Source organism: Mus caroli, chromosome 3 (genome assembly GCF_900094665.2).
Source record: "Mus caroli chromosome 3, CAROLI_EIJ_v1.1, whole genome shotgun sequence".
NCBI classification, from domain to species: Eukaryota; Metazoa; Chordata; class Mammalia; order Rodentia; family Muridae; genus Mus; species Mus caroli.
In genome coordinates, this window is record NC_034572.1 from 102,340,036 (window position 1) to 102,367,240 (window position 27,205).

The 27,205-nt window shown below is 44.2% G+C and overlaps 2 protein-coding genes across 3 annotated transcripts in view; both read right to left on the reverse strand.

Moving 5' to 3' along the window:
• Positions 1-17,528, reverse strand: part of Gnai3 (G protein subunit alpha i3) — a 39,476-nt gene extending 21,948 nt beyond the window's left edge. The window contains exon 1 of the mRNA XM_021157518.1: positions 17,264-17,528. Coding sequence (XP_021013177.1) covers positions 17,264-17,381 — 118 coding nt within the window. The 5' untranslated portion in view covers positions 17,382-17,528. The remainder of the gene's footprint in view (positions 1-17,263) is intronic.
• Positions 17,529-20,107: 2,579 nt separating this feature from the next.
• Gpr61 (G protein-coupled receptor 61) lies at positions 20,108-26,442 on the reverse strand. 2 transcript variants are annotated; one of them, XR_003836163.1, is made up of 3 exons: positions 26,369-26,442; positions 21,317-23,508; positions 20,108-20,731 (listed from the first exon to the last, which is right to left on the reverse strand). XR_003836163.1 is itself a non-coding variant. In XM_029474908.1 (2 exons), the coding sequence occupies exon 2, from the start codon at positions 22,906-22,908 to the stop codon at positions 21,559-21,561; it is 1,350 nt and encodes a 449-aa protein (XP_029330768.1). In that variant the 5' UTR covers positions 22,909-23,508; positions 26,369-26,442; the 3' UTR covers positions 20,108-21,558. The 2 variants fall into 2 exon arrangements, 1 of the variants encoding a protein (XP_029330768.1); XM_029474908.1 differs by having other exon boundaries at positions 20,108-23,508.
• Between the last annotated feature and the right edge of the window lie 763 nt (positions 26,443-27,205).

A 27,205-nucleotide genomic window follows, 5' to 3' on the forward strand; every position in this document is an offset into this window, starting at 1 on the left:
ATGATGGGACAGGAATTCAAACAGGGCAGAAACCTGGAGGCAGGAGCTGATGCAGACAGAGGCCCTGGAGGATACTGTTTACTGGCTTGCTCAGCCTGCTTTCTTATACAACGCAGGACCACCAGCCCAGGGGTGGGAACATCCACAATGGGTTGGGCCTTTCCCGTGACCACTAATTAAGAAAATGTCCTGCAGGCTTGCCTACAACTGGATCTTATGGAGGTTTTTTCTTAATTGAGAGTCCCTTTTCCCAATGACTCCAGCTTGTGCGAAGCAGGCATAAAACTAGCAAGCATGGTAAACTTACCAAGCTGGAACATAGTTTTCTCTCTCCTCAAATATTTCTCAAATTACGTAACCTCTTCACCCCTTCCCACATCTGGCTGAGCCTACACTGCTCCTATTATGTTACTGCTGTAATTTTCTTAAACTTACACTCCAAGGCTCCTGCTCCTTTACCACTTCCAAAAAGCACCACTGTACAAACCATCAGCTTATGACTCTCAAAGTCTTCAAGCCTTTTCCACCTCTTTCCCCGTAAGGTCTGGGCTCCAATCTTACCTCTGAGATCTATCACTCAAGCAGCAGCTCTCTTCCAGAACACGTGGCTCTTAGGGTTTGCCCTCCCTTTCTCTCCAACTACATAGATGGATTCTGAACTTCCTAACTTCACCTACATCTTTTTTCCTACATTACTTCAAAAAGCAGTAAGTTAAAAGGAACATTTCCTTGCCTATCTTCAATCTACCAAGGATAATAGGATATAAGAACTGGAACAGCTAGAGCCTACAGCAGAGGGAAAGTGGCTCGGAGTAGGAGGAACTGAAGATGACCCTGCAGACTGTAAAAATGGCCAGCCTGGGGAGGGGAGACTGTAAGGGAGAAAGGTTGGCAAGGTCACCACCTGCTTTCTCTTTTTCCTTTCATCTAACTAAAGTCAGTCCAAAGAAGGTCTTAAGTTTACTATGCTTTTTTCTACTTGTATGCCATGAAGCAAGATGGATTTCCACAATATAAAACAGGGTCAGTAGAGTATGCTTTAGACAGCCCCCAGTCTGCAGTAATGCTTAGTGACTGTCACCCAGCTACTGAGTGTCAAGATATCCTCACTGCTGAGAACACTACCCACTGATGTTAGGGCTTCAAAGGATTTTATTTCCTAAAACTATTTTGATATCAATGTTGGTGCAAATTTCTACAGAAATGGCAATTGTTTTCAGAAGTTGTTTCAAAGCAATAAAACTCTAGATGGATCTGGATTCACACACATTTAAAACAAAACAAAACGAAAAGAAACTTGTAAACCTAAAACTGCAGCAAACGGCGTCAGTGCGTCCATTAGTCATTCTCTCCACCCTACCCTAAGGAACAAAAACCTCTCTCCTGGTGTATCTGTGGCCCCGCCTGCCATCTCTGCTCTCACACTGTTGTCACCCATCCTGGCTTCAGAGCTTTCCCTCCAAGTGTCCCCACAGGTCTATCCCAGGTAGGCAGACATTCCAGAGGCACCAGAGACCCCTTTTCCTCTTAAAGACTTGCTTCTATAGAGATATCTTGAAATTTCTAGTAACTCCTGTGTAGCTGAGTCCTAAAATGACACCACAGATAACCTAGCAGTACCAGACCAGGGCTCTCTTTAAGACCTATTGGTACATATATGAGCAAAGACAGTCCCCTGCCCCAAACACCAAAATGAAAGTTTGACTAACAAATAAATTTGATTTCTTTAGCTTAATTTTCCAGCTGTTAAAACCATCTTGTAATAAACTCAACATTACAGTAAATGTCAGTGCTGCTATGCCATGTCTAGCTGTATGACCTTGGGTAAGTCACCTGACTGCAACTACGGCCTCCTTATCTATAAAACACCAAGAGCTTTGGCTCAGATATGCTCTACCGTTACACACAAAGCTAACTAACTTCTTATTCTAATACAGGACTCTAATGAAACCACAAATCCGCATCATCCTAACAACTAAACAATTCAAAATAGCTACCGTAATACAGGTCTATGGTCAGGACAGTGGAAGGCACCAATATTGGTTAGCTTTGTGTGCCTGGCATGCCAACTCCTCCATTCCTTCTTGGAAGTACCCTATCTACTACAACATTCAGGTTTACATTGCTACTGTTAGGATGGAATGGGGGACGGTGGCAGCACAGAAAGGAGATGGAAGGAGAGAGGTGAACTACAAATCCCAACAACTACAGATCAAAAGAACATAACCCATGCTGCTTCCAATAGGGATACCTATGGCTTCCATAGATTCTCTCACTATGAGGGTCCTGGAAATCAAACTCAGGTTATCAGGTTGGCAACAAGCACCATCCTGTTGGCCCTGTGATTCATTTGTTTAAAATTTATGCCTGTGACTATACGTTTGTCCGGGGTATGTTACATGTACATGCACATAGGTGCCTGTAAGGCCCCTTAGAGCTATGGTTACCGGTGGCTGTGAGTCACTTGACATGAGTGCAAGAAGCAGACTCTGGCCCTCTATAAGAAGCAGTAAAGAGAGCTGGGGGATGGGGTGCACCCCTTTAATCCCAGCAGATGGATCTCTGCAAGTTCTAGGACACCCTGGTCTACAGAGTAAGTTCCAGGACAGCCAAGTCTACACAGAGAAATCCTATCTTGAAACATGGGAGGAAAAAAAAGCCATAAATGCTCTTAAAGGGCGAGTAATCTCTCAGGCCACCCACCCTCCACTCCCCAACTTCGCCTCATGATTTCTTTTTCAGTAACATGTAGCTAAAAGTAAAAATTTAGATCGAGTTGAAAACATTTCACATAATGTTTTTCTACACACTATACTTATTACAAAATCCAGTTGGTGGTTCCATTCATTCTCTCTCTCTCTCTCTCTCTCTCTCTCTCTCTCTCTCTCTCTCTGACAGGATAAAGCTCAGACTTTAATTCATTATCCTCCTATCTCAGGGGCTCAAATGCTGGAATAGCTTCCTAACTTATCCAAAGGTTAGAAGATGGGGTTGGAAAGACTGCTCAGTGGTTATGAGCACTTGCCCCTGCAAAGAGTCCATATTTGGTTCCCAACACCTATGTGGATCATAGGCATCTGTAACTCCTGTTCCAAGGGATCCAATGTCCACTTCTGGCCTCCAAAGGTACCTGTACATCTACATAGCCTCAAAGACACACACATAAAATAATCTTTTTTCAGAAGAGAGTTAGAAGATGGCTCAGTGAGTAAAGGCACTGACCACAAAGCTGCACCCTGAGCTCAATCTCCAGGACCCACGTGATGGAAAGAGAGCGCCAGCTACTTCTATATGAGCACTGGAGTGCACGCACACACATTAGTTAATATGTGACTAAAAACTGGGCTTGGAGAGATGGCTCAATGCTTAAGAGCACAGGCTGCTCTTCCAGAGAACCCACGTTCAACTAGCAGCACCCACATAATCCAATCCCAGAGGATCTGACACCCTCTTCTGGCCTTTGGGCTTTGTATGAACATGGTACACCCATGCAGGCAAAACATCCACACACATAAAATAAACTACAAACTAAGAAAGAAATAACCAAAAGATCAGTTGAATTACAGAAGGAAAAATGTCTCTGCACAAGCAAAACTTGTTCTTCATTTCCATGTAATAAATGTGTCATCCTGCATGCCTGGACCTCCTGGACAGTCAGTTCAGCTCAGGAAGGAGCCAGGAGAGGTAAGAGTTTTCTTGTGAAATTAGAAAGTTTCCTTGATCTAAAGCATAAAAATAGTTCTTCATCCAGCCTACTTCCCTCTAAGCAGGCTAAGCCTCTGTGTGTATGAACACCCCGAACCCTACTGAAGGCAAAGGCACTCTTTAGTCCTCACTGAGCCCTTCTTGGTTTCTCCCAGGCACAGCAGTCAATGTCTGGTGGCCAGGAAAGGCTCCTCCCTGTCAGCTGATATCTGAAATGAGCTCAGATTGCTCCTCTCACCACTCTCATCAGCAGCTCTGGCCTGGCCTGCTGCTCTAAAGCACGTGTGTGAGTGACTACCTTCCTCGGTTCTCATCTGGTTTTCCATAATCTGTTAACTGGTTTTCTTGGTTTGATTAGCATAGTTACAAAGCCCTTTTCAGTGTAACCTGAAAACCCTCCATGCTTGTATACTTCTTTCTCCCTTAAAATCATCCTACCCAGGCTTAGCCTGGCCCTAGAAGACAGTTAAACACGGAACACTAGTGCTTGGTCAAATTCTTCTAAGTGTTTGAGTTTGTGATTGTTCAGAACTGTACCAGCCCTAAACTCAGATATAAAGTCCTGGGAAGTACAAACAGTGCCTTCTCTCTGTGGCCCACTCCTCCAACCCCAGAGCACAGTCTAGGGCAGAGACACTTAGCAATTAACTGTGGGTGAATGACTTAAGCGGCTATGATATTCAGCGGTTGCCCAATCACATTTTGTAAATGCTACTTGCAATGGCTGGAATTTCAGTGTGGGCAGTTAAGAGAGAAATGCCCACTCCCCTGCTATCTTTACTTGGGTGCACACCCACTCCTGACTCTGCTCTCAGCTCTCAGCCTAGGACCACATGATAGGAAGTTTGGACTCAGTGCTTGCCTCACTTCCTCTAACCCTCTCTCCTGGCTCTTCTGGCACACAACTATTGTGTTCTAATGAATAAACTGCTGTCAATCTTCTGTCCATCCATTGCAACACATGAGGATGTGAAACAGTGAGCACTCACAAGTATCTGTCCAGTGGATGAATAAGCAAGTGTAAAATAAGGCAGTGAATTTGTAATTAAGGCAGAGAACATGGGCGTCTGCTTTTTGAAAAAGTTACCAATCACCAAAAAGGCTTAAAGGGTATTGTGAGAAAGTTTTTAATAAAATATTTATTGGGCATCCAATTTTTGACCAAAGTCTCAAAAGTACATATTGGAAAAGACAGCCTTTCCAACAAATGCTTAGAAAACTGGACATCCACAGGTAGAAAACTGCAAGTAAATCCCACCCTCTCATCCTGGATAAAAACCAGTTAGAAATGGATCAAAGCCTTAATGTAAGACCTGAATCATCCAGACGGCCATACAAAAGCGTAAAGACAGTGTTTCAACACACTGACACACAGACTTCAGAAGTCCAATCGTTCAGGGGTGTAAAAATGAAAATGGGAGAATATTGGCCCCCCTGTATACCTAACAGGATAATATGTACAATCTTTAAAGAACTCACAAAATTAAATGCCCTAAAACTGATTTGTGAATATGCAAATAAACATGCAAATGAATTGAACAAACAGTTCTCAAAAAGAGAAATAGAAAATAGTCTATAAATATATATAAAAAAAGTGTCTCTCTAGCCATCACAAACATGCAAATTGATACTACATTGAGATTCCCAGCTCACTAAAGTCAGAATGGCTATCATCAAGAAACAAACAACGACAAAAAGCTGGTAAGGATGTGGGAAGGAGGAACCCTTATAGAATGCAGGTGAGAATGTAAACTGGCATGACTACTATGGAAATCTGCGTGGCAGTTTCTCAAACAACTAAAAATAGAAGGACCACGGTCCAGCCACACCACTCTTGTGTACATAACCAAAGGGACTTAAGTCAGCACGTCACAGAAACACCTACGTATCAATGTCTACCATTCACAGAACCAAGGAACAGAACCAGCAGAATGCCCTTCAATAGATGACTGGATAAAGAAAACTGTATAAATTGTGTATAAATACACAATGGAGTTTTATTTAGCCATAAAGAATATGAAAATAAGCAAGAAAATGAATGGAACTAGGGATCACCATGTTGAATGCAGTAAGTCTGACTTGGAAGGGCAAATGTTTTCGGTCATAAGAAAACTCTAGCTTTACATACATATATATATGTATGTATGTTGACATGAAACGAGAAAGGGACCATGAGAAAAGGGTCTGAAGAGGGGAGGGGAGACAAGATAGCAAGAGAGGAGAGAAAACACCATAGAAAACATTTTCTCTCATACTTGGTTGGAGTCTAGACTTAAATATATATTTATATATTTCATATGTGAGTCCTGCTTTCACACTGCATATGTGTGAAACTGAGTATGGCTGCACACATTTACAATCCCAATGCTTGATTGATAGGTCAAGGATCAGGAGTTCAAGGTCATCTTCAGCTACATAGAAAACTCAAGACTAGCCCGGGATGCACACAAATCCACACAGACAAAAAAAAAATAGATTTTTTAAAAAAACAGAAAGATCAATCAGCTTACACCAATAAATCACCGAAGTCGAAGACACTAGTTTGGTTACCAAAAAAAAAAAAAAAAAGGTAGGGGTGGGGGTGGGGTTGCCGAATTATTGTGCCAAGGCAGGCAGCAGATCTCTGTGAGCTCAAGGTCAGCCTGGTATACAGAGTACACTTCTGGACAGCCAAACCACAGAAAAACCCTGTCTCAAAAAATCAAGGAAAAAAAAAAAGGGAAGCTCCCTCAGCTCCCCAGAGATTACCCACACGGTATCCCATTGACTATGACGTGAGCAGAAGCCGCTGATGCGCAGTGACGGGCAGACTGCAGCTTCATTCCTCACCTCTGCAGAGCATAAGAATGTTTGGGAGCAGTCACTTGTGAGCCAGGAACCAGACTGTGCTCTGACTTCCTCCGAGTTCTAATTTTGGCCTATGGTGAGTAAGTTTCCTTTTTCTTTGAAAGCAAAGCAACAAAACCCCATTTTGATGCTAAATTATATGGTATTTATGCTGTGGCTTAAACCTATTTTTCATTTGGAATAAAAAGAAAACAGAAATGCCACCAACAACTGTAATGTGTCAGCAGTCAAAAGGCCTCATTTTAATTCATAAAATAATTCTTTATTATAGTGGGAAATGTTCTTCAAAGCTAATAGCAATGCTAAATGCATCCATTATAACCCATATACTTTGAAATGTTAGAATCATATCTCAACTCAAATCTTCAAATGATGGCAGCACAGAGCAGGTCTGCATGCCTATTTAATCAAATGTAAACAGCACGCTTTAGCGTCGTTTACAGTAAAAATTGAAACATGAGTAAGGGCCTACAAAATACCAGTACTTGATCTCAATTTCCTTTACCATATAAATGCTCAGCAAAACTCACAGGAGTCTGGGTTCCCTACATGCATTCACAACTCCATTTAATTTTTTGCGACAGTACTAATTATGGTGGCTTCACCAGAAAAAAAGTTGGTAACAATGCAAGTCTCTAGAATCTAGAAACATGCACACTTGTGTGTATAATAAAGTATAGCTTAAGATAGCTACTAAATTTTTCAATAAAGGACCAGCAAGATGGCTCAGGAGGTAAAGAACACCTACTGTACACGCCCGAGGGTCTGAGCATGATCTGTGGAACCCAGGTAGGAGGAGAACCAACTCCTGAAGTTGCCCTCTGACCTCCACAGGTGCACTATGCCACCTGCATTCAAATTCTCCGTTACTCACGCCAACACTATAATACGTTTGAAACGTTTCTAATGTTTCAAATACGGGTTGGAAAGATGGCCCAGCATTAAAGAGCACTTGCCGCTCTTGCAGGTGAGTCTGGTTCTCGCCATCCACGTCAGGCAGTGGAGAACACCTGTAACGGCCTGCACGGGGGTGCAATGCCCAATGACACACATACGCTCATCACTGAAAAAAAAAAAATCTTAAAAATGTTTCAAATAAAGCAAGATGTGGTGGTACACAGCTGTGATCCCAGCACTGCAAAGGCAAAGCCAAGAAGATCATCCCCTGAATCCTTTCCAGTCAGATCTCCCTGCTGTTGTGCTCTGAGCCTCTGTGAACACTTCTCAGAGCTGGCAGACAGCTCAATGGTAGAAACCTTCCCCAGTATGCATTCCATCTCCAGAACCACAAACCTCATCAAAAGGAGTTTCCATTTCTTTGTCTCAAATGATATGTTCCTTTCAAAACTGATGCCTATCATCAATCACATTCCACATAAGTGACCACTGGGAAGCTGAAGCAGGAGGACCACAAGTTCAAGGCCACCCTGGCTATATAAACTGTCTCAAAAAATTCTAAGGTGTAAGGGGGAAGGAGAAACCCTTTGTCTATGAAAGACAGTCAGAAATGCATAAATAATACATGAGCATACTGCTAGAGTACAATATTGGAAACCAGAAAGCTCATAAAACCTTAATTAAATACAATGCAGCATCCTAGATTGATCCTAGACACTAAAAAGAACCTTAATGGGAAAACTGATAAAATTTAAAAGTTAAATCAACATTTATATAGCAGCATTAATTTCTTGAGATGACAAATGTAACATTCTTTAGAAAACTAGCAGAAGAGTCAAGTTAATCCAAAATAAAAAGCTTATTAAAATATTTATCCTAAATGTTTTCATTCACTTAATTCTATGCATATGCATGTTTGTCTGCATGCATATCTGTGTACTGCAGTGTGTCTGTCTAGTACTCAGAGAATTCACAAGAAGAAGGCGTCAGACTCCTTGAACTGTAGCTACAGATGTTGTGAGCTGCCATGTGGGTGCTGGGAATCAAACCCAGGTCCTCTGGAAGAGAAGCTCTTAACTGCTAAGCCATCTCCCCGGTCCATCGTCATAAATACCCTTTAAACAGAGAAGCATTTTGCTGTCTCACTTATTATTGTTGTAATTATTTTGAGACAACTCTCTGTTATGTGGCTGTCCTAGAACTTACTATGTGTAGACCAGGCCTAGGTCTGTAATTCCCAGAGATCTGCCTGCCTTTGCCTCCAGAGTGCTGGGGTTATAGGCATATGCCACCATGCCCTCCTTTTCACCAGTGATTTTTAAATACTCTTAATCTAATGATTCCAAAGACATATTGGTAAGCCTAGTCATATAATATACTCACTTGTTTTTAAAAATAAATATACGAGCTGGTGAGATGGCTCAGTGATTAAGAGAGCTGACTGCTCTTCCAGAGGTCATGAGTTCAAATCCCAGCAACCACATGGTGGCTCACAACCATCTATAATGAGAAACAAACAAAGAAAAACCCTATAGGTTGGAGTGAGTGGGGTCAGAGAAAGAGGGAGAAAGAAAAGGGGAAACAAACAAACAAACAAACAAACTAGGGAAGCTGAAGACATGGCTTAATAAAAGCCTTTGCTATAAAATTCTGATGACCTTAGTTCAGATCTCGAATCCACACAGAAACTGGACATTCCATCAGACATGCATCTTACTCCAGCATTCCTATGAGAATCATGGAAGCCTGCAGGCCAACGACCCTGGAATGTGTAGCACAATGGCAGGACAGCAGATCTTGTTTCAACCATGGTAGAAAGCAAGCCTCGGATCCGGAAGCAGTCATTACATGTGCACCTTAGCACATGTAAGGGCCACACACTGCCCCTGACACCAGCACACGACTGAAACAAATCAAAGTGCAGCACAGGGTAGCACCGCCACAGTTCCTGGGATTTAGGAGAATACTATTTAAATTTTAAAATCAAACTGAAAAACAGATTATTTTGTTGTTGTTATTTGGCCCACTATAAACAGGCTACGCAACCACTAGAGGATGATTAATTACAAGGTGACAGCAATCAAGCTACCTTACTAATTTAAATCATCCCAATTTAAATGGTCCCTATACACGGCCAGTGTAGTGTTAACAACAAACCAGATGAATAAAAGATGTGAGCACAGCTAAACATGCAAATACACTTGTAGCAAAACATGGAGGATTCATATGAGTATGTAGGAAAATAATGTCAAGGGCCCAAGAGATGGCTCAGGCTCTTGCTGCCAAGCCCGATGATCTGAGTTCCAGCTCTGGCACCCACAGTGGAGAAGGAGAAAACCAACTCCCACAAGACTTCCACATGTGTGCTGTGGTGTGCACACCCATCCACACCCACACTCATACCCCACACAAAATAAGTCAATCAGTCAAAAAGAAAGGGGTAGTCAGAAAGCTACACGCCTCCCCCTCCCTCTGAGACAGGGCTTTTCTTTGTAATCTTGGCTGACCAAGAATTCACAAGACCAAGCTGGCCTTGAACTCAAGAGATCTACCTCCCAGTGCCTCCCAAGTATTGGGATGGGACTAAAGAGTTCACCATCACACCTGGCAGAGAACTGCTTTTAAGTTAACAATTATTTTCTAAGATGTATAATACTACCTTCCTTCAAAAATCTTTTATATGAATATTAAAACTGTCCACTTGAAAATAGAACTTAGTAATAAAATGTTCATAGTGATGTATCAATATCGAAAACATGAAACTATCTCAGGTAATTCCTAACAAGCTTTTTTAACCTTATGTTCAATGTGGAAGTCAAAGGAAGTTCAGGTCTAAAACCCACTTCCTCCTAAAGTTTCTAAGCTCTAACCAAGGTTCATATACATCCAACTGTGGACTTTCAAGCGTCCCCCTCCTTTGCTTAGTTAGCATCGAGTATATTAATTTCTGTTACAGCCAAAGGACAAAAGACGATCCAGTCACAAGGAGCACTATATCCAACTAGAGCAACTGAACCCTGTTCCCAGCAGTGTTATTCAGTTCAAACAGGTTAAATTACAGCAATGATACAGCTGATCACTAATCAGGTAACAGGATAACCTGGATAGATCAAAGCTTAAAGATCACACCAACTTCCGAGAGCCTACAAAAGAGCTATTCTAAAACGAAGACCACACAGAAAATCGAACACTGAAACAATGCTATTTTCTCTGTGCCCCATGAACCTTTGCACCATAGGTGTTTATGACGCATATCTTTAGTTTTTAACTAAAGCCCTGTGGTGTTCAACTAACTTCAACCAAACTGACTAAGAAAAATGACACAAACCAGTCCTCTTTATAACTGTTAGAGTATATATACAATTTACAACCAAGGGGTCCCAAGACCCAATTCCAATGCCTCAGTTTCAAGGAGGGAGAATGATGCTTAGAGAGTAGAGCCACTCACCCTCCTCAGCCTCCACCTCTTTATCATATAGTGTCTCTAGGTCTGAACTGAGTGAGTTACTAGTTCTGAGAGATCTACAGAAACTCGTGTATTAAATTCTGCTGACTAGAAAACATTTTAAAATTCATAATGAGGACAAATTTAGTGCCCATGGCTCTAGACAGTTCACAGTGTGAGACCCCGTCTCAAATTGGTCTTTTCTATTAATACATTAACTCCTGAGTATTTGAAGCCTCTTTCTCCTCACTTCCCTTGAAGCTAGACTTGAGAAAAAAACCTATGCCAAACTAGACAGAAAAGGACAACACAGAACGCTAACTTATCCATACACTTAAATTTACATTACCAAATGTTTTTACTTCCCTCTTAACAAATCCTGTAAGCAAAGTTTAAGTAATAAACCAGTCTGTTGTAGCTCTTTCCTTAGTTTTGGATGGCCCCACCCCCCAGTACTTTTTCTTAAAAAGCAGTAGACAGAAATCAGAAGTGATGAAGTACAGTCCCAGGAGAAAAAAAAAAGCAGGTTGTTTGTTTTTTCTGTTTAATTTAAATGAAAGGTAATTAAGCCCTGGTGATATTGACTGTTCTGTGTTAGATGTGCTGAGACCTGGACATGCCACCTCCAGGTGAATTTACACCTATCTGCCAACTACACAAAAGGACAGCTTAACACTGAGAATGATCAGACTCGAATGAGGGAGAAACTGAAGCGGTGATGTGCTTGGTTCTCCAGTGTTTCCACCTCACCCCACTATGTCCAACTCAGATGACAGGAATGTCTAGTAGGTAAGGACACTGTCGTTCCTTAGTCACTATTTCTCCAGCCAGGCCTTTTTACTAGAGAACCTGGCCTACCTTGACACTTGAAAGGGTCCGCCTTATAGAACTTGGGATACTCCATCAATTTATCACACACCCACCACAAACAACTGGATTATGGTAGGTACCTGGCAAGGTTAGACTAACCTGATGCTTTTCTAGGAATCTGGATAACAAGACTTAAGTACCAGGTATGTGAGCCAGAAAATGTGCAAGGTAAGCCAAAGTTGAAGGCTGGTGTGTGGTGGGAAACAAGGAGTATTACAAGGAGCATAGAAAGATGATATGAAGATGTGACTTAGCTTTACTAGTGATCTGCTCTAGCAGTGAGGAGGGCACTGCAATTCGCGAGCATGCAACCTGCTCACATTTCACTGCTTGCCTAGCCTTGGATGCCAACTGTAGCACATTGTCAATCAACCTCTCCTTTACTTGCACCAGTGTGACCATTTCCTGTTCCTTATGGACCCTTAGATGATGTCCTACAACAGAAGACAGAGAGAAAGCCCTAGTCCTCCTGCCTAAAGGACCAACCATACAGTTAGAAGCAAGAGAGGGATGTGTGTGTGTGTGTGTGTGTGTGTGTGTGTGTATTCAGTAAGAGTGACATAAAAACAGGACGAGGTTTCAAAACGAGGTTCAGAATACTAGTAAGAACAGAAAGTCAGTTTCACTAACCTCTGAAACTGATCTCGACATCAAAAAACATTCTCAACAGAAACAACTGTCCCCAAACTAAAGACCATTTTATAACGGTCCAAGTATGATCAGCTGAAATTATTTTTAAAAGATGTACCCTTGATTCAGAAGTCAGGTGCCTTGTAAATCTTCAAAGCACTGGGCACTTACTTCCTATTTATCATTGTCTACAACTGCAACAGAGAAAGTCATGGCGGGATATGGAAAGATGCTATCTATATTTTCATGCTGCAAAAGTGATGAACACACTCACATAAAAGGCTCAGAGAGGGGGCTGGCTAATGGCTCAGCAGTTCAGAGCATCTGTGCTCTTGCAAAGGACTCAGCACCCACACGTGGTTTATACCCATCCTTACCTCCAATTCCAGGGAGTCCGAAACCCTCTTCTGACCTCTGTGGGCATAAGGCCCACAAGCAGTTCACCTACAAATTTGCAGATAAAACACTTGCACGTAAAAATATGAATTCAAACATTTTTGTTGTTTGTTTGTTTGTTCTTTTTCAACACAGGGTTCCTCTGTGTAGCCCTGGCTGTCCTAGGACTCATCCTACAGGCCAGGCTGACCTCAGACTCAGAGATCCACTGGCCTCTGCTTCCTGAATTTTTGAGATTAAAGGTATGCACTATCACCACCTGGCTTCTAAAAAATGTTTTTAAGGTACAAAAAAAATAAGGTTATTAAAAGGAATCTTTTATTTTCAATGTTTATTTCTACTTGTTATTCCAATTTCTTTCTTTTCTCCAAGTATGACAGATAAATTCTTACTAGAAATTTAAGTCCTACAAACCTTATCCTAAAGAGGTAACAAAAACCACAACTATCACCCTGCATAGGGATCAAAGGAGACACTTATTTTCATTAACCACATTCCATTAGTAACTTACAAGTTAAATATGAATAACCAACCAATTGTATAGTATAAATTAAATGCAATATTCCAATTCTTTGTCTAGAAGTTAGGTTTTGCCATAAAACACAAATTATCAGCACAGCATTAAGCATTGAAGATCTTTGCATATTAACATGAAGAATGTCAAGTGTCTGAAACACCCCTCAAAAATAGAAACTAAAGTGATATGCCTCACAAACACTCTGACAGACAGGTTGCCATTTACTGATTGTTATCTTCTAGACACTACCCTAAGCATTCTACATAAGTTATGTCACCTTATATTATGAAGCAGGAAAACTCTCCCTACTTACATATGTGAATATAATCCACATAGTTCAATGACTTGATCTGGGTCTCACGACCAGTAGGTGGGGGTGGGGACTTAATGTGGTTTTCTCTGAATCCAAAAGCAGCGTCATTATAGATTACATTAGCACCTCCCAACATCTGTGACATCATAACACATATTGGAGAGGATTTTAGTAGAAGAAATTTTTCTTTACAAGATTATGCCATGAAAATGAAATGTAAGGTGGGCGTGGTGGTGCACGCCTTTAATCCCAGTACTCGGGAGGCAGAGGCAGGCGGATTTCTGAGTTCGAGGCCAGCCTGGTCTACAAAGTGAGTTCCTGGACAGCCAGGACTACACAGAGAAACCCTGTCTCGAAAAACCAAAAAAAAAAAAAAAAAAAAAAAGCAATGTAAAATATTACAGGTTATTAAACATTCAACTGGTATAATCCTTGTAAATAATTGTTCTCTTCAAATTATCAAATTGAAAAAGTTTGCAGAGAAAATCACACCAATCACACCAAAACTGTCCAAACACTACTGCTGCTGTAAAGTCTGAAGCTATACAATCATTTCAGACCTAGGTATGGTGTCGCACACTTATGATCATATATGCTGGAAGGCTGAGGCAGGTTGACAGTTACAGGCTAACTGAGCTACATACACAATAAGCCCCTGTCTCAAAACAAGACTTGAAATTTGAACATACAATTCCAAGTAGCACACATTCATATCACCCTATACATACTAGTTTGGGATATTTATGACACAGTAGCAAACTATTAAACAGCAATTTGACACAACAAGATCTTCCCAATAATATCTAGAGGAAATTCCAACCAAGGGAGGAATTATAATACTGAAGTCTTCCTTAGAAATTAAGCCTATACTAACTTAGTCATTCGAATGTCTATGCCTATTTTAATCCACAATGCTGACTTTTACCAATAATAAACAGTGAATATTCACTGGATATGTTCTGCTTTATATTATTATCACATTTAATCCTCCCAGCCATTCTGAAGGCTCTCTACTTTCTACACCTGAAAAGTAGAGAAACTGAAGCAAATGGGAATGACTGTCCTAAGTTGCAGCTAGTAAACATGAATGAGAATTTGAAGCCTTCGGACTTCGAAGCCCATGCTGCAAATCACTACATGAAATTACAGCCACATAAGAAAGAAAAGACACGAACCAGCAGAGACAAGAGAGGTAGATTTCAATGTAAACTAAATTGGATAGTCTCATAGTGCTGAAGGAAGATGGCTTACGTGTACCAAGGGAAACTTTCTGCAGCCAAAAAAAGGGGAAGAATGGGAGAACTGGAATATCATACAGGGTTTTTATATACCACATAGGTAAATTCTACTTAAAGAAATATCATGAAATATCATTTTAAAAAGTTTTTAGAATTATTAATTTTATGTGTCTGGATGTTCAATCTGCATGTACGTTTATGTACATGGCTGCAGACGATTGTGAGCCATGTGGGTACTGAGAACCTAATGCAGGTCCTCTGTAAGAACAGCAAGTGCTTGTGACTGTTAGACAAGTCTCTAGTCCCATGAAAGATTGTTTTAACTTCGCATATGCATCATGACACAGCTCAGGTAAGACCAGCTGTTTCCGCAACTACTTCATCTTACTGGTTTAATTTGCTCAAAATACGGTCATAAAAAATCCTGAGAGGGGGGAAAAAAGTTTCATGGTGTGGTACATACCTACAATCTCAGCTACAGGAACTCATGAATTTTGAGGCCAATATTGTCTCAAAACAAAACAAAAAACCATTTTTTTAAAAGCTAGTAAATATTAAAAACAAATCAGTATTTTGACTTTTACTTAAACTTTTCAAATTCTGTAAGCTATCCTGCATTTAATTTTTTTTTTTAATTAAAGGAACTGAAGACCCTAAGTAAAGCTTTTTCCAGATACTTGGACAGTTCTGCTTACCCACGTTTTTCCAGTGGTCAATACAGATCAAATCCCAGAATATGAGAATGCATCTTTGATTTCACATTTGATTATTACCAAAAATGTTAATGTCACTGGTGTGCTAATAGATGCTGCAATCCCAGCAATGGGGAAGCCAACTGCAGGAGGATGGAGAACGGAAGGCCAGACTGGGCTACAGAATGACACTGTCTGAAAACAGCAATTAGGCTAGGGGAGAAAACTAACAAGGGTTGTGTTTTTTACCAGACTCTGAAAGGTCCCCAGGAACTAACATTCTTAAACACTGATTGGTTAACAGTAAATACTTAAGTCCCTGCTAAGTACCAGAAACCACGTTCATCCATAAAAGATACCTGTTATACAGGCACTGGCAGTCCAGAGCTATGCTATGAATTATCTGTTGGAAGCTCAAACTCCACTGCATAACGTTTTCTTTATATTTAAGCTGCCACTCAGAGCTTCCAAAATATATAAGCAAGCAGCCAGTCCATCTTAAAAGCTCGAAGTCGGCCTAAGACTATGGCAGTGGTGTCCGTCCTCTGGAGCTCTACAAAGTGAAATTGGTGCTCTAAAGTGACCTTTCAGAACGGTATGTATCTAAAAAGCTCTGCTGCTTACAGAACCTGTGACTTATTCGTAATGATTCTCATCTAACAGATTCCTCAAAGATATAAATAATGAATACAGCTGGATTTACTGGTAAGCTAATGCGAGAGAAGTTTATATGATTTACTGGGCCTATCAAAGTTTAAAACGAAATTATCCTGACTGAAACATGTCTGACTAGAGATAAAAAAAAAGCCCACTTGAGTATAAGACCAGAAGGTGTTTGTAGTCTGAAAGCCAATACTTTTATTTTGAAAAACCCAATTAAAAAAAAAAATCAACCCCTCCCAAATGTATCACAATCTTTACAATAAGTCTGCCCCAGTCCATATGTTATCCTATACTATTCCCGACACACATGGACCCACTGTCCTCTACCCCAAACCTCAAAAATGGCATTCTTTCAATTTCCTCAGCTCACACCATCCCTAGCCCTTTAATTTAAAAAAGGAATCACAGAAGCTCAAGAGAATTAAAAGAGAGAGAGAGAGAGAGATTTTTAAAAAGTCGAAAAAGTATTAGTGACCTCTGCACCCAAGGTCTTTTCTTTTATACCTAAGAACCTGTCATTTATTTCACCCGCCTCCTGGGTGTTCCTGGACAACCCACCTCACTAACAGCACAAAAAGTCTTGCGAGCAAGTTCTTTATGTGACCTCTCTGTACTAGCTTCACTATTTAATCATTCAATCCTTCCAGCTTTATCCTGACATCAAGTATCAAACTCACACAAACCCTAGACAGGCCCCACTAGACACCATACACTATCCTCCTCAACACGTTCCAGCCCAGTGTGAAACCTCCCTAATTTCGGTCCCTCCCTTTAAGAGCCGTGCCCGGATTCCCAGCACAGTCTCAGGGCTCCAAACTCCCCAACTCTACTAAGTACCATCCCAGCCGGGTTACACCCTCTCCAACCTGAAATCCCCACGCCTTCCGGGGCCTCAATCGCCAAGCCCAGTACCCGCCCCATGCTGGGCATCCCCTCCTTGTCCCTTTGGGGTCCTCTCTGCCGGCCTTGGCCAGACCCGGATCAGCTCCGGCTGCTCCCGGGGCCGGGCTCTCCGGCTCCAGCGCTCCAGCTCCGCCCCCAGCCCCTCACCGAGCAGCAGCAGCTTCACTTCTTTGGCCGCTTTCTCCCCGTCCTCCCGCAAGTTGCGGTCGATCATCTTGCTCCGCTCCACCGCCGCCTTGTCCTCGGCGCTCAACGTGCAGCCCATGGCGGCGGCGAGAGAGGGGACCGGGCCCGGGCTCACTCACACACACCGCGGGAATCGCGACACACCGGCGGAGACGCGTCTTCTGCTGGGCGGTGGCCTTCTCCGTCAGCTCCCCTAGCTCCCGGAAGAACCGGATGTGTGCTGTTTACGACACTTCCGGCGACGCCCAGCGGCCGTTACTACTTAGAGCGCTGTGCCAGTGGGAGGCGGAGGAGGTACGGAGAGCGGAAGTCCCCGGGAACCTGACTGTCCCCGTGGAGTGGTGGCGAGCCGTCGCTCCGCACCTCCCAGCCTTAATACCCTTTTACTTCTCGGGCTCCTGGACTTGGATTCCAAGTGTAGAAAAAGCGGGACTTCCAGCACGTGGTGTGCTCTGGAGGTTTGGCGGTGAGGATCAGATTCCCAAATGAGAGCTCACAGCCCTTTGGGAATTGCTCTTGGAAAAAGCCTCCCTCCCCAGAAAACAAACAAACAAACAAAAAAACTTTTTTCCTTTTCATCTGTGATTTGGAGCCCGGGTCTCTGCCCAGAGCCGCGTGTTGGGCACTTCAACCAAAGTTTCCTCGGTCTGATCCTTGAGCTGCCCAGCCTGGATGTTCACCCATTCCTCTGGCTACACCCATTATGCCAAGTATATCTTAGTCCTTCTGCTACAACGTATGGATTTCTGTGAGCTGTACATATGCCTGGCACTCCTATGTTGGCAGAGGATCACTCGACTGCAGCAAGTAATAGAGAGTGAAAAATAGGTAGTAAGTATTAGAATATGAAAATAGGTGTAATTCATTTATATTTCCACGCTTGCCTTTCTCCCAGGTAAACCTGAGGACTTAGTTCCATACCCAGAAGTAAACGAGCTAATCTCTAATCTAACAAGAGTTCCTCTGTGATAGCCACAGAAAGGGGGAAGTTTGGTAAAAGTTGTCTTTCTACTATCTCCTGAATATTGGCTCTGTGAAGAATATCCTAAAGTCCCTTTGCTGCTAAATAGCCCCACAATGACTCAACACCCGTTTTAAGAAGGGACACTTTTTACAGCCATTGAAACATTGCCCTGGAATTTAAAACATTTCTCTAGTAGGAGGTAACTTAAACTACAGATTCCCAAGAGAAAGGTCTATAGTGAAAGTTAATTAATTAGAACCATCTAATTAGATTAACCTCGTCCATGTCACCCATAATGCTTGCCAATTCCAAGTCTGGAAAGTCTCCCACTCATTTCCAAAAGAAACAGGCTGCTTTTCCTTTCTGATCACTTCTAGGGGGAAAAGGTTCAAGAGGAAAGGGGAAAACACAACATTATTGAGTACCTTTTTGCCAGGTAGGCACTTCCATGTCTCATCTCTTAATCCTCACAACAACCCTGTGAGGTAGATAACATTGATCCCCATTGTCACCGATGAGAAAACGGGCTCAGAGGAATTCAGTTGCTTTCCCACGTCCACACACAGTAAGTACATCTGTCTAGTTTCAGCTTCACGCCATCTTTCTACCAGACCTCTAGAAGGTATAGCTGGGAGACCCCTGACAACAGAGCGTCTAAGGTTTTTGGATGGCAGTCACCTCGATACCAAGATGTTGGCACAACTGACAGGATGGATCATCTCACCCGGTGGCTTCCTCGGCGTGTAAGGGAGATTGTGTCCAGGAACCGCCTCCAGGAGGTAAGGATTGTATATTGAACTTTACCAGGCCGTCTCAGTGACTAGAAAATTCCTGGACAGTGGCCATAGCAAAAGTTGTGGAGAAAGTTCTCTTAACAATACAAGGGAAGTTTTACTTCCTTTATGATCTGTCCCTACAGCCAGGGAAAACATGGCAGCTTACTAATTAATGGCAACAAGATCTCAGTGTCGGCTTATTTCAATATGACTTAGAAATATCCTTGCTCTTAAAACTTCCTTTTAATGTGAAGCAAGGGTTGAAGGGCAAAGTTAAAAAAGGAAAAATTAACAAAATGGCTGCCAAGCAATGATTCACACACACACACACACTTACACACACACACCCTACATGTGTACGTTTCCTGTCTACTGGGCTCACAGTGCCACCTACTGGCAGTCTCTGGGTCCTACTAGCTGATTGGTGGAGTAATAGAATGTGAAAGTTTTTCCCTTATGATGCACTAGGAAGGCGATCTCTCAGCATGAACTTTATCTCAAAAGGAAGGGAAAGGGGTCTAAAGTTGGAAGGACTCCCATTTGCCGTGTGCTACTTTCTAAAGGATTTCCTCAGTGTAATAGGCTCTAGACTAGAAGAACACACCAACGATAGGAAGACAGAAACCTGTAAATGTACCTAAGCCAAAGAGGGAAAAAGCTGTTTGCCCAGTTTTATTTAGTAGATTATTTTCTTCCCTAGAGAGTTTTGCTTACACTCCCCACACTTTCCACACCTGCATGGAGTCTCTTATGTATAAACTTCAATATATTCTCAAAGGTCAGAACCATAGATATAATTTTTCCTTACTGTATAACTTTATCAGACCTAAATGCTCTACAAAAATATAAATATCGCCGGGCGTGGTGGCGCACACCTTAATCCCAGCACTCGGGAGGCAGAGGCAGGCGGATTTCTGAGTTCGAGGCCAGCCTGGTCTACAAAGTGAGTTCCAGGACAGCCGGGGCTACACAGAGAAACCCTGCCTCAAAAAAACAAAACAAAACAAAAACAATAAATAAATAAATAAATAAATAAATAAAAATTATTTTAAAAATCTGGTCGAGTTAGCTTGTGAAGTCCTTGAAGGCAGAGGTGGCACATCATATGTGTATGCCCCAGGGGATGTTGGTGTTCAGCTATTCATGCATTGAATAGAACTGAAGGAGTCAGTGTTGATATTAATATAACTTTTTATCATAAAATTTATTGGTTGTTCAAAGGGGAAACTACTTCACCCCAACCCACTTTCCCCCTTTCATGTTCAGTGAACCAGAAATTTGTTCAGCTATAGCCCACATCACCGTCTGGTTCTACCTTGACCCGTTAGTATTCAGTTGAGGGAAATGGAATGAACAGGACCCAGAGGGGAAACCTGTCCAGCTTGCAATTAATCCCTTTCCACTGAAAATACCACTGGTGATACTAACCAACACAGTCCCTATAGTCTTAATCAATAAGAGCAAGGCCCAATTCTCTGCTCTCTCTCCAACCTAGGCTGCAGGTAGGAGACAGATTTAAGTCTTTGTCACAGAAGCTAATTTTGAGAGCAATGAAGGGGAACAGGGAGACATTTCATGGACAATGGAAATCCCACCCTTCCCTTGCCCGACCTGAGTCTCTTGTACCCGAATGTCCAGGGGGCTGGAAGTGGGTCACTGCCATGAGGAGATAGATCGGGGAGGCCAGTCCTGGAAAGAAAAGATTGGCAGTATTATTGATCAGAGTAATTTACCTGGCCTTTCTGTATCCAGCCACGTTACCAATTCAAAGGCTAACACCCACCCTCAGCTCTCTGACCCCCGAGTCATTCCTAGTTACTCAAAAGACAAGGAGGGAAAGGGCATCCTGCCTCCTGCTCATCTCGCTGAGGTCAGGACCCACACTTGATTTCATATGTGCAGGAAAGAGAATAGGAGAGAGCTGCAGAGTTGTTCTGACTTCTCCTCCACTACCCTGATTGCAATTTTTCCTTGCTGCTGGCCAAATCCAGGAAAGAGTTCACCCCTACAGGTCTTCTCAGTCTAGACATTAACTTTAGGAAGGGATCTGTTAACTCATGAGACACTTGCCGAGATGGCAAATGAGAAGATGTGGGCCGTTTTCTTACCTTGTCTCAGTGTAAGCATTGGTCTGGACTACTACTCTGGAAAGAGGTCAACCTCAACAGTCCCCAGATTAACTGTTCCTAGCCTGCTGCTCCACCGCCTACCCTTAGGAAGTTTCCCTGTCTCCCGGGGCATGAAGAGTGCACTGGAAGAAAGGCTTCCCCTCACCTTTGTCACCCTTTTCTCTCATCAACGTCTCACCATACCCAGATTCCCTCCCCCAATAGTCAAAGATCCCAGCCAAGTCCAAGGCTTTTTGCCACATGTCCATCCTGTCGATTCTGGGCCTGACCCAGGAAACACCAAGCAAAAGCTAAGTCCAGAGACCCTAGCCCAGACCCCAGCCAGCCGCAAAAGCAGTCCTTGAAATCATAAACCAGTCCCAAGCTTTATCTCCCTCCTGGTGTCCATCATGACTCCAGCCTTGGTGAGGGGGCCGGACGGAGGTAGCTGTCCGACATGATGATGTCGCTGGTGAGTTGCTGCTCCAGGAACTCTGAGGTCTCCTCAGCAATTTGGCCTGGGATTCGAAAGTCAACAGCAGGGGGTGGCTCCCGCTTAGGACTGGGTAGGGGCCGAGAAACCCAGTTCTCAGAGGTCCCCTGGAGGAACTGCAGGAAATTCTCCTCAATGGAGCCCTCACGACTAGGCAGCCTCAGCTCCTCCTCGGGAGCTGCCTTGAAGAAGCAGACAAACTGTTTGCTAAGCTCGCCCCGGATCTGACGGTTGAGACATCCGTAGAAAAAGGGGTTGGAAGTGAAGCAAAAGTAGCCAATCCAGGTTACCACATTCTCCACCTGTCCTGCTGAAATGGGCTGTGCGCTCAGGGCAACGTAGAGATGGAAAGAGAAGTAGGGCAACCAACAAAGCAAGAACTGTCCCCCTACAGCCAGGAGGACCACTGCTGCCTTCCCACCCCCAAACGTCCGGTGTGGGGTGGTCTGGTGAGCCCCGGAGCTGGTAACCATAGTAGAGCGGCTACTGAGAGACTCAGAGCGTTGCCGGGGCGTCTCCATCCACGTGGGCAGCGGCCCGTGTTGCATGGCAGCCACGCGAGCCACTCGAAACATGCTGCAGTAGACCACAAAGATCAGGATCAAGGGCAGCAAGAAGTACAGAACAGCAAAGACCACCACAAAAAGCTGGCAGTAGGCACTATGGCTCCATTGGAGAGAACAGCCAGGGTTAACACTGGGAGCTCCTTCCTCCCAGTAGACCCTTCCCAACACTGGCACAGAAGCCATGGCCAGGGCCTTTACCCACACGCCCACCAGCACGGAGGCCACCAGCCCTAGTGTCATGCGCACCTCGTAGCGCATTGGGTGGACCACATAATAGTAGCGCTCCACATTAATGGCAGACACCGAAAGGATGGCCAGGCTGACAAAGCAAACGCTCAGGAACAGGTAGAGGCGACAGGCCACCTCCCCAAAGAGGGCGTGGTCAAAGAGGGCAGAGCTGGAGAGCATGGCAAGCGGCATGAGGGTCAGGGCAGCCAGCAGGTCCACCAGACAAAGATGGAAGACAAAAACAAATTTTCGGAGGGCGGGTGTCTTGGCAATAACAGCCATCACAGCAGCATTGCCAGCCACAGCAGTGAGATCCAACAGGAGCATGAAGAAGAGGGCCACAGATTCTGAAGCCACGTCCCGTAATCCCAACTCTGGGACCCCGCTGGCAGTAGAGGGACCTGGGGTTTGAAGGGCCCTTCCCAAAGTGGACGAGTTTCCTGATGACTGGGGGATGGGTGAGGACTCCATGGGGCCGAAAGAGGACACCCAGGGCACTTCCTGTTACAGGCCCATCCCCCATCCTACTCCACAACCCTGGGATGTAAGCCCAGGTCCAGGCTTCCCAATTTTGTTGGGGGGCCTTCTGGAGCCTGTAAGGCAGGCTCTAATTGCCAGCCTTCCAAGCTGGGTTCCTATGTAGACAGAGTACCAGGCCAGGCTGCTCCAAACTCAGTAGGTCATGTCCAGTTTCTGTCAGAAGGTAGCCCCAGGGTCAGCCCCGGTGATGGGAAGCACTGTGTAGGATCCTCACATACTCTGCAGTGGCCTTCCGAGTGACCTCTGGCACCTCTTTTCTCGCTTTCTTTTTTAGTTCTCCATGTTCGTTCTTTCCTAGTTCTCTTTGTTCTTCTTCCCTCCTGAGGGCAATTCTAAATCCTCCTGTCTCCCCTCTCCAGGGTTCTGCTTTGCTCTAAGACAGTGCTCTGGCTTTAGGGTTGATTTTGTGAAATTTCTGATTTTCTCATCAGAATGGGGAGTAGAAGGAGCATGAGATTCAGCTTCTAGTTCCAGGTCTGGGTATTACTCACTCTGCAACTCTTCCGGACTCCAGTTTCCTCATGAAGGCATCTGTACAAGAAAGGAAGAACACCTAGTTTGTAACTGTTGGGGCTGGTCTGTGAATAGCACCAATCATGCACAACAATGGTCACACTGTGCTCACACGTTCCAGACCCTGGCCTGTGCACCCCGAGTCCATCAGCTCCTCCTCCTCCTCACGCAATTCTAGGAGGGAGATGATATGATCTCCATGTCTCCACAGACAGACCTGCGCCCCAGGGAAATCAAGGAGCACGCCCTGGGTCATACAGTTCAGTGTAGTTGAACTCCAGGGACTATGTCGTTCTATGCAGGAGAGTAGCCTCCATATCAACTAGAATCTAGTAGGCTTTCAGGAAATCACTGTTGAACAGACCCTACTAATGTCTCCCACCATCACCTGGAAAGGTCAACTGTACCTTAGTCCCTACTGACATCATCACTCCCCACACAAAGAGCTGCCATGTTGGGACTCATGAGCAGCTGCAGAGAAGAGCCGCGAGCCCCGCCAGCTCATTGGCTCCTCAATTCCCAAGGCCAGAGGACACATGCTGCTTAAAGTTGTCCTTCTCTACCTACTTTCTAGCTTCTCGGGTCTGCAGTGTCCTGGCTGGTAGAGAAACAGCAGCTCCTAACCTCCCATTCCCCAGCTTCCCATGTAGCTGGTCACTGCAACTCACCAAGGATTGCCTATCCCAAAGCCCTCTTGGTTCTGACCTCTTCCCATGGTCACAGAACAAAGGGTGCAGGTAAATAAATACCCATGTGAGAGGGTGAAGGTGGTGTGGGGCAGAGTACAGGACTGCCATTATAGAACTAGGTACACATAAAATAGGGAAAACCAAACTCAATCAGCACCTCCCATATCTTCTGATAAAATGGCAGGCCCCATCTGAGTTATGTGTCATCACATTAAGTTTGCATTTAGTTAAAATAGATTGTCCCCAGTGTAATCAACTTACTTTCATATATACATGAAATATATATGTGCTATATATTATACTATATATTATATATAGTATACATAATATACTATATTGCTATATATTAATATATGTAAATATATATCCCCTCCATACAGTGTGCTGAGTTACACAGCTTAGAGACAAGCCATAGTGCTAAGTCTGATGGCTGTTCTATAGACAAGTTAAAAGTTTTCTGGGCCACACTTTCTGCATCTATGAAATGGGAGGGTTGGACCAGGAGACCATCAAGCTGCCTACGTATATCATTTTAGTACTCTGTGAGCTGGGATGGGGAGCACCTGATGGTGGCTCCACTTTAAAAACTCTGTCTTCTTTATAACTGCAGTGACGAGAACCACATAGCCTGCCAGAGCCCCACTCCTCTCAGAGTTATCTTATATTCACCATAGGTTTGCGGTGTTACCACAAAGCTTGCACTAATCCAACTTCTAACATGCCACGCATACATTAGGTGTTCAGTGCAATTCTTGTGAGTTGAATTAGACTCAAATTGACTAATTGAATCCTGGCCACAGAGTACAAACTCCTGAAATATTCAGTCAGTCATCTGTGTGCCAGCCAGGGGATTCTCTTCTGAGGAGGATAGCCCAGGCTCCTGGATTTTCGGCTTCCCTAACTTTGGACAACTGCCTAGAGACTTGCCTCTCTCCAGGGAGATGTCAGATTCTCATAAGACAGTCTACCAGGGAAAAATAAAATGTTTAAAAGAAATCCTACCCTTTATATCTTTACCCTTTAACCCCATCCCCCCCCACACACACATCCATTCTACCTGGGAGTGGGGCCTAAAAGATATGGTACTCAAAGAAGGAAGAGTCCATCATGTGCAGATGGACAGTAGGAGCCCAATCCAGCAATACCTAGATACAATCCCTGACTGAGAAAAGCAGACATGGTTTTCTTGTGGACAATGGACACGGAAGGGTGTTATGCAGCCATGATGGAGCCTTAGGCAGGCAGGCACTGGGCATCTTTCTTTCTTATAGTTCCTTCCCCAACAACCCCACCCCCACCCCGCCCCAGTCTTGTCCAAAATTCTACAGTGACTTCAATTTCCATGGTTTCCAATGTACCTCGTAACAGACACACCAACAGAGTTGGCTACTTAGTACTCTCTCATTGATGGAGGGTTATGGAGGGGAGGGCCATGGTGTAATGGCTTCATGGGGGAAACCCAAGGAGTCTGACTCCACTCTTAGCTCATGTCATCATGCCTCAATAGATGCTCGCATCCTCCCACTGCTTCCTTCAATGCCACCTCCTCATCTTCAAGACCTGCAAGCACCTGGAAGGCTTTGCCACTACAGCGTCTGAGGTCTGGCCTCTGGCAGGGCCATGGTCAAGGGAGAGGTATCCTCACTTGAGGATGTAGGATGTGCACACGTGCCTAGCCAAGGCCACATAGGTGTTGCTGGGATTCACAGGTACCTGTTTCTCATATCCAGAGCTTCTATGCCAAGGATCAGAGTCTGGCCTGCCTTGAGGCAAGAACACGGGCCTCTTAGGCCAGGGGAGATTTCCAGGGACCTTTAACACCTCTTCCTAGCAGAGCTGCCCACGCCCAGGACTTAGATACCCATCATCCTGGAATGCCGAAAGGCCTATCCAGGGATGTGGGGACCTATCTCTATGAGACTGAGCGAGGCAGACAGAGAATGCTGTCTGTTGCAGGATGTAGTTGCTCTGGCCAGCAGAAGATGATCAATCTCCCATTTCTTGGATTTAGAGATGCCCACATGCCAATACTACCTTTGGGACACCCGAGAGCCATCCTGTGACAGAACTGCCCACCACAGGACAGGGTGGGCTGCCCCTTGGAATGCCACCCTTCTGTAAGCTGAGACAGCAGTCACCACCAGGCCCTGGGTCTGCCCCGCATCCCTGGCCTAGTCGGCAACTCCTACCTTTGCTGAGCAGCTCCCAGCGCCTATGTGATAGCTCTTCTCAGCTGATGCCTCTCCAAGGCTGCTGAAGCCTGAACCACTGCAGTGAGCGGAGAGAGGCAGCCAGCAGAGCAGGATGCTCTGAGAGCTTCTGGGTCCTAGTGGCCTCCTGCTATCTGCCAGCCCCTTTGAGCCACTTCTGGAGCATACAGCTGGGCCTTGGGGCTCCCAGACAAGAGTGTCCAGAAAGCCCAGCTCCTCATACTTCTTTCAGGATTCTGGGCTGCATCTCAAGCTTCCAGGAGCCAGCTGACAGCAAGGAGGCAGGGGAAACCCTCCCAGTCAGCCTGGTTAAAGAAAAAGCCCTTGGGCACTTAATAGCTGAGTTACCTTGGGCAAATCATTTCCATTTGGCCTTTGTTTCTTATATGTTCAATAGGATTACAGGGTAGATGACCTCCCAAGATTTCTGGCAGCTTTATTGTTTATTGCCTGGTTCTGTACGATACCAGAACCAAGGTACTTTTGTAGTAGTCAGATCAGTGCACAGCCAGAACTTCCAAGATTAGACCTGGGAAAAGCTGAGGTTCCAGAAGCCGATCCATGATTTGGCCCCCTTAAGAAAGCAACACATTTGTATAGCAGACAGCTTAATGGGTAGCAGTGGGATCTGAAGAGGAGTCAAAGGCCCTATCTTGACCTGGCACTTGTTGCTGCCCAAAACACATCACTATTATTTGCTTAAACTGTATGTTTATTTGGAATGAAGCTCTGGGGGCTTATGGAGACAGGGGTATCTAATATCTCCTGAACGACCTTCCACACAGCCACACCTCTGCTCCCTGAAGGCAGAGTAGA

What these genes read in the sequence shown, in the direction of transcription:
- Gpr61 (XM_029474908.1), bottom strand. Translation starts at nt 22,908, where the DNA reads ATGGAGTCCTCACCCATCCCCCAGTCATCAGGAAACTCGTCCACTTTG.